Source organism: Sorex fumeus, unplaced genomic scaffold (genome assembly GCF_029834395.1).
Source record: "Sorex fumeus unplaced genomic scaffold, SorFum_2.1 ptg000227l, whole genome shotgun sequence".
NCBI classification, from domain to species: Eukaryota; Metazoa; Chordata; class Mammalia; order Eulipotyphla; family Soricidae; genus Sorex; species Sorex fumeus.
The window spans coordinates 419,159-426,206 of NW_026606284.1; the positions used below are offsets into that span (position 1 = coordinate 419,159).

The window sequence follows — 7,048 nt, forward strand, 5'->3', positions numbered from 1 at the left end:
GATGGATGGATGGATGAATGGGTGGATGGATGGATGGATGGGTGGGTGGATGGATGGATGGGTGGGTGGATGGATGGATGGGTGGGTGGGTGGATGGATGGATGGGTGGATGGATGGGTGGGTGGGTGGATGGGTAGATGGATGGATGGATGGATGGATGGATGGGTGGGTGGATGTGGATGAGTGGGTGGATGGATGGGTGGATGGGTGGGTGGATGGATGGATGGATGGATGGGTGGGTGGATGGGTGGGTGGGTGGATGGATGGGTGGGTGGGTGGGTGGATGGGTGGATGGGTGGGTGGGTGGATGGATGAGTGGGTGGATGGATGGATGGGTGGATGGATGGATGGATGGATGGGTGGGTGGATGGATCGGTGGATGGGTGGGTGGGTGGGTGGGTGGATGGGTGGATGGGTGGGTGGGTGGATGGATGAGTGGGTGGATGGATGGATGGGTGGATGGATGGATGGATGGGTGGGTGGATGGATGGATGGATGGATGGATAGATGGATGGGTAGATGGGTGAGTGGATGGTTGGATGGGTGGATGGATGGATGGGTGGATGGGTGAGTGGATGGTTGGATGGGTGGATGGATGGATGGGTGGATGGGTGAGTGGGTGGATGGGTGGAGGGATGGTGGATTCAGGGGTTAGGGAGGGATAAATGCAAACCACCTCCTTCGGTCAGACCTCATTCCTGCCTTGCCAGGTCGCTCTTGGAAGCGTGAAGAGCTAGTTGGGTGGCCGAGAGGCTGAAGATGGCCCCAGGCCCAGATTTCCAGCCAGCAGGCGCTCTAGAACGATCCTGACAGAAACCAGCCCTCCCAGGTGTCCAAACAGTCTGGCCTGGACAAGCGAACGCGCACAAACCCCCACCAAGCGAGGCCCCCTCCCAGGCGCCTGGCCCTGCCCGGAACAGCGCTCAGAGGGGGCCCCGCGCCCCCTCCCACCCTCGGCTCCCTCTGCCCGCGGCGCAGGGCTTGAGGCGCAGTTTGTGGGGGAGAGACGGCTGAGCCAGGGCCTCGGGGTCCTTCCCTCCGGGGAGGGGCAGCCCCACGGGGTCGACCGCGGGGCTCAGCAACACCTCCGAGGCCCCGGGGGGCGGGACAGCCCGCGGGGATGGGGGACCACAGCCCCCAGCAGGGCCTGAATTGGGGTCCCGGGCCCCCGGGCCCGTCCAGGACCTGGCAGCTGAAGAAAGTCGCGGGGAGGGCCACGTCCAGCCTCCCGGGGGCGCGCAGGGGGGGCGGTGGCGGGGGGAGGCCAGGCCTGCCCATCTGTGTGCCAGCAGGCAGCTGCAGCAGCCCGGAACGCCGGCCTCCAGCGGGCACGCCGCCGCCCGCCAGAGGCAGCCCTGGGAGGCGGCGGGCAGCGGGGCCAGGGGCTCGGCGCCCCCCGCGCCGGGCTCCGCGGGCCAGGGCGGGTCCCAGAGGCGCGCCTGCAGCGGCCGCGCGCGCGCGCCCCCGCCGTGCGCCCCGAGCCCCGCGCGCGGGCGCAGGGCGCGCAGCTCGGCCCGCAGCGCCTCGTTCTCCCGCAGCAGCGCGGCCAGGCGGCCCTCGAGCGCCGCGTCCTGCAGCCGCCGCTTCTCCCGCGAGCGCTTGGCCGCCTCGTTGTTCTTGCGCCGCTTCTCCCAGTACTGCGAGTCCTTCTGGTCGTCGGGCGTGAACTCGCGCTGCCGCCGCGCCTGTGCGCCCCGCGCGCCCCCCTGGGGCAGGGCCACCCCGCCGTCCATGCGCGCCTGCGAGACAGGGGGGTGGGGGGTCGGGGGGAGGGTCGGCAGGGCAGCCCGGAGCCGGGGCCCGAGAAAAGGACAGGACGGCGGGGAGGGCGTGGTGGCCTTGCGCGTGGCCGACCCGGGTTCCATCCCCAGCATCCCAGAGGGTCCCCCCGCGCACCGCCAGGAGTGATTCCTGAGTGCGGAGCGCAGAGCCAGGAGGAACCCCCGAGCATCGCTGGGTGTGACCCCCTCCCCCCCAATAAAAGAAAAAGGACAGGACAGCGGGGAGGGCGTGGTGGCCTTGCACGTGGCCGACCCGGGTTCGATTCCCAGCATCCCATAGGCATCCCACCGGGAGTCCCTCAAACCCCGCCAGGAGGACCAGAGCGATAGCACGGTGGAGAGGGCGTTTGCCTCGCACGCATCCCACCCGGGTTCCATCTCCGGCTTCCCAGAGGGTCCCCCCGCGCACCGCCAGGAGTGATTCCTGAGTGCGGAGCGCAGAGCCAGGAGGAACCCCCGAGCATCGCTGGGTGTGACCCCCTCCCCCCCATAAAAGAAAAAGGACAGGACAGCGGGGAGGGCGTGGTGGCCTTGCACGTGGCCGACCCGGGTTCCATCCCCAGCATCCCATGGGCATCCCACCGGGAGTCCCCCTAACCCCGCCAGGAGGACCAGAGCGATAGCACGGTGGAGAGGGCGTTTGCCTCGCACGCATCCCACCCGGGTTCCATCTCCGGCTTCCCAGAGGGTCCCCCCGCGCACCGCCAGGAGTGATTCCCGAGTGCGGAGCGCAGAGCCAGGAGGAACCCCCGAGCATCGCTGGGTGTGACCCCCTCCCCCCCATAAAAGAAAAAGGACAGGACAGCGGGGAGGGCGTGGTGGCCTTGCACGTGGCCGACCCGGGTTCCATCCCCAGCATCCCATAGGCATCCCACCGGGAGTCCCTCAAACCCCGCCAGGAGGACCGGAGCGATAGCACGGTGGAGAGGGCGTTTGCCTTGCACGCATCCCACCCGGGTTCCATCTCCGGCTTCCCAGAGGGTCCCTCGAGCACCGCCAGGAGTGATTCCCGAGTGCGGAGCGCAGAGCCAGGAGGAGCCCCCGAGCATCGCTGGGTGTGACCCCCTCCCCCCCATAAAAGAAAAAGGACAGGACAGCGGGGAGGGCGTGGTGGCCTTGCACGTGGCCGACCCGGGTTCCATCCCCAGCATCCCATAGGCATCCCACCGGGAGTCCCTCAAACCCCGCCAGGAGGACCAGAGCGATAGCACGGTGGAGAGGGCGTTTGCCTCGCACGCATCCCACCCGGGTTCCATCTCCGGCTTCCCAGAGGGTCCCCCCGCGCACCGCCAGGAGTGATTCCCGAGTGCGGAGCGCAGAGCCAGGAGGAACCCCCGAGCATCGCTGGGTGTGACCCCCTCCCCCCCAATAAAAGAAAAAGGACAGGACAGCGGGGAGGGCGTGGTGGCCTTGCACGTGGCCGACCCGGGTTCCATCCCCAGCATCCCAGAGGGTCCCCCCGCGCACCGTCAGGAGTGATTCCCGAGTGCGGAGCGCAGAGCCAGGAGGAACCCCCGAGCATCGCTGGGTGTGACCGCCCCCCCCCAATAGAAGAAAAAGGACAGGACAGCGGGGAGGGCGTGGTGGCCTTGCACGTGGCCGACCCGGGTTCCATCCCCAGCATCCCATAGGCATCCCACCGGGAGTCCCTCAAACCTCGCCAGGAGGACCAGAGCGATAGCACGTTGGAGAGGGCGTTTGCCTCGCACGCATCCCACCCGGGTTCCATCTCCGGCTTCCCAGAGGGTCCCCCAAGCACCGCCAGGAGTGATTCCCGAGTGCGGAGTGCAGAGCCAGGAGGAACCCCTGAGCATCGGTGGGTGTGACCCCCTCCCCCCCAATAAAAGAAAAAGGACAGGACAGCGGGGAGGGCGTGGTGGCCTTGCACGTGGCCGACCCGGGTTCCATCCCCAGCATCCCAGAGGGTCCCCCCGCGCACCGCCAGGAGTGATTCCTGAGTGCGGAGCGCAGAGCCAGGAGGAACCCCCGAGCATCGCTGGGTGTGACCCCCTCCCCCCCAATAAAAGAAAAAGGACAGGACAGCGGGGAGGGCGTTTGCCTGGCCCGGGTTCCATCCCCCAGCATCCCACCGGGAGTCCCTCCAACCTCGCCAGGAGGACCGGAGCGATAGCACGGTGGAGAGGGCGTTTGCCTTGCATGCATCCCACCCAGGTTCGATCTCCGGCTTCCCAGAGGGTCCCCTGAGCACCGCCAGGAGTCATTCCTGAGTGCTGAGCCAGGAGTATCCCCTGTGCATCACCGGGTGTGACCCAAAAAGCCAAAAAAATAAAAGAACCACCAGGAGTGTTGAGCACAGAATCACGGGTCACCCCTGAGCATTGCCGGGATTGGACCAAAAACAAACAAGGGGGGGGGAGAAAGAACCCCCAGGGGAAAAACAGGTGCAGGCAGAGCGCTGAAGGGGTGGGCAGGGCCGAAAGGAAGGTAGGAGGATGCTGGAGAGTGGACATGGAGACCCCCGCTGGAAGCAGGGTGTAGCATCGTGGAGAACCGCGGGGAAGTGAGGAGGGTGTTTGCCTTGCACGCGGCCGACCCCGGTTCAATGCCCGGCACCCCATAGGGTCCCTCAAGCCCCACCAGGAGTGATTCCTGAGTGCAGAGCCAGGAGTCCCCACTGAGTGTTGCTGGGTGCGGCCCCAAACCCACCAAAGTTGGGGTCTGGGTGGGTGCAGGCACAGTGCTGAGCGGAGCAGGGCAGAAAGGAAGCCAGCAGGAAGCTTAATGGGGACCCCCACCTTAAGCGGGTTCTAGCATCATCCTGGAGAGCCCTGGGGACAGCGGGGAGGGCGCCTGCTTGGCACTCATCTGGTTCGATCCCCGGCACCCTATAGGGTCCCCGATCCCCGTCAGGAGCGATCCCTGAGCACAGAGCCAGGAGTCAGCCCTGAGCCCCCCCACACAAATATGGTAGCAACAGGCTCCAGCAACCCACGGGGTTTTGCTTTGCATACATCTGACCAGGGTTCAAACCCAGCACCCATAGGGTCTCTCAAGCCCTGCCAGTCACCCATGAGCCCCAAACAAATATCACTGAGGGGCTGGAGTGATAGCACAGTGGGAAGGACGTTTGCCTTGCATGCAGCCAACCCAAGTTCGATTCCCAGCATCCCATAGGGTCCCCTGAGCACCGCCAGGTGCTCATAATTCCTGAGTGCAGAGCCAGGAGTAAACCCTGTGCATCGCCAGGTGTGACCCAAAAAGAAAATAAATAAATAAATAAATAACATTGTGTTTAAAAAATATATATCACTGAGAGTTCACAATTGCACTGAATTATCAGGGGAATTGAGGCTTTTTTTTTCTTCTTTTGCTAAAGGCATCATTTTTGGATTTTTGTTTGGGGAGAGGGGATGGACACGGTTTGGTTTGATGAGGTCACACCCAGTGGTGCTCAGGGCTTCCTCCTAGTTTCACACTCAGGGATCACCCCCTGGAGGTGACGGGGGGATCGAACCCAAGTCGGCCAGATGCAAGGGAAGTGTCTGAGCCGCTGAGCTGGATCTCGGACCCGGCCCCACGCAGGGGGGTGCTTACCTCAGAGACAGTCAGCCAAGGGCTCGGGTCAGGATGAGGTCCAGGATAAGGCACGGAGGGACCCAGCGAGAGAAGGAAGCAGGAAGCCTAGGAAGACAGAAGGTGCCCCGGGAATTCAACTCCCCCAACTTGCCGGAGTGACAGTCCAGCAGGGAAAGTGCTAACTTTGCACACAGTTAATCGGGGTTCCATCCCCGGCACCCCACAGGGTTCCCCGAGTCTTTGATCCCTGGAGTCAACCCTGAGCACAGAGCCAGGAGTCAGCTCTGAGCACAGAGCCAGGAATCAACCCTGAACATCGCCAGTTGTGACCCAAAAACAAAGAGAAACCACCCCCCCCCCCAAAAAAAAACACAAGCTGACCTGCAAATAAGTCCAGAGTCAATCTTGAGCTGAATTCAGACAGAACCTCAAGATTGCCCCCTCTGTTTTGTAAGTGTGGCCCCACCCACCCATCCGTGGACCCATCCGTGGACCCATCCATCAACGCGCCCATCCACTTATTCAATCGTCCATCTGTCTGTCCACTATCTACCTGGCACCCCCAGCCCTACATGGACGCATTCACACACCGTCATTTATTTTTGAGAGGGGAGACACACCCGAGATACTCAGGGCTGACTCCTGGCTCTGCGCTCGGGAATCACTCCTGGCAGTGCTTGGGGGACCCTATGGGGTGCTGGGGATCGAACCCGGGTCGGCCGTGTGCAAGGCCAACGCCCTCCCACTGTGCTGTCCTATCCTTCCGGCCCTGTGTGCACCGTTTTATTAAACCTTCCGTCCACTCAAGCCTCCATCCAACCTACGGACCCACAGTTAGACAGTTATCTGGCCTCTCACCCTGCAGTGTCCCCACCAAGCTCTGGAAGAGGAGTTTCTGCACAATAACTGCTGACAACGAAGGAAGGGGGTGTGGGCGAGAGTTTAATGGGGAGGGCGCTTGCCTTGCACCTAGAAGACCGGGGTTCAATCTCCCCAAGCCCGCTGAGAGGGATCCCTGAGTGCAGAGCCAGGAGTGAGCCCTGAACATCCCTGGGTGTGCCCCTCCCCCCGACCCCCCCAAAAAAAGAAGGAGGGGCTGGAGCCATAGCACAGCGGGGAGGGTGTTTGACTCACACATAGCCAACCTGGGTTCAATCCCCGGCATCCCATAGGGTCCCCCTGAGCACCGCCAGGAGTCATTCCTGAGTGCAGAGTCAGGAGTCAGCCCTGAGCATCGCTGGGTGTGTCACAAAAATGAAACAAAAAAAAAAAAAAAAAAGAAGGAGCTGGAGTGATAGCACAGCGGGTAGGGCGTTTGCCTTGCATGCGGCCGACCCGGGTTCGATTCCCAGCATCCCATAGGGTCCCCCTGAGCACCGCCAGGAGTCATTCCTGAGTGCAGAGCCAGGAGTAACCCCTGTGCATTGCCGGGTGTGACCAAAAAGGAAAAAAAAGAAAGAAAGAAAAAAAAGAAAAAGAAGAGAAAGAAAAGACTAACTGTGGGGCAGGGGGCGTCTGGTAGTGAGATTAGGGAGCGATAAACATTCAGTCATTTGGGGGTGACAGAAATTCATTTTCTCCTTGGTCGGTCGGCATTTCACACAGTTCTGCTCATCACAGCTCTGCAAACCCTTAGAATTTCCTGTGTTGAAAGCAAGAAAGGTGAAGAGGTGGGGGCAGGTGGCCCCAGGGGTGGAGGCCCAGGGACCATCCCCGCAGCCCCCAAGGAC

At 62.8% G+C, this 7,048-nt stretch overlaps 1 protein-coding gene across 1 annotated transcript; it reads right to left on the reverse strand.

The window, feature by feature from the left end:
• Positions 1 to 923: 923 nt before the first annotated feature.
• Positions 924 to 1,733, reverse strand: NFILZ (NFIL3 like basic leucine zipper). The gene is given in 3 exon segments (XM_056108643.1): positions 924 to 1,100; positions 1,102 to 1,229; positions 1,232 to 1,733. Coding segments are annotated over 3 exon segments (807 nt in total).
• Between the last annotated feature and the right edge of the window lie 5,315 nt (positions 1,734 to 7,048).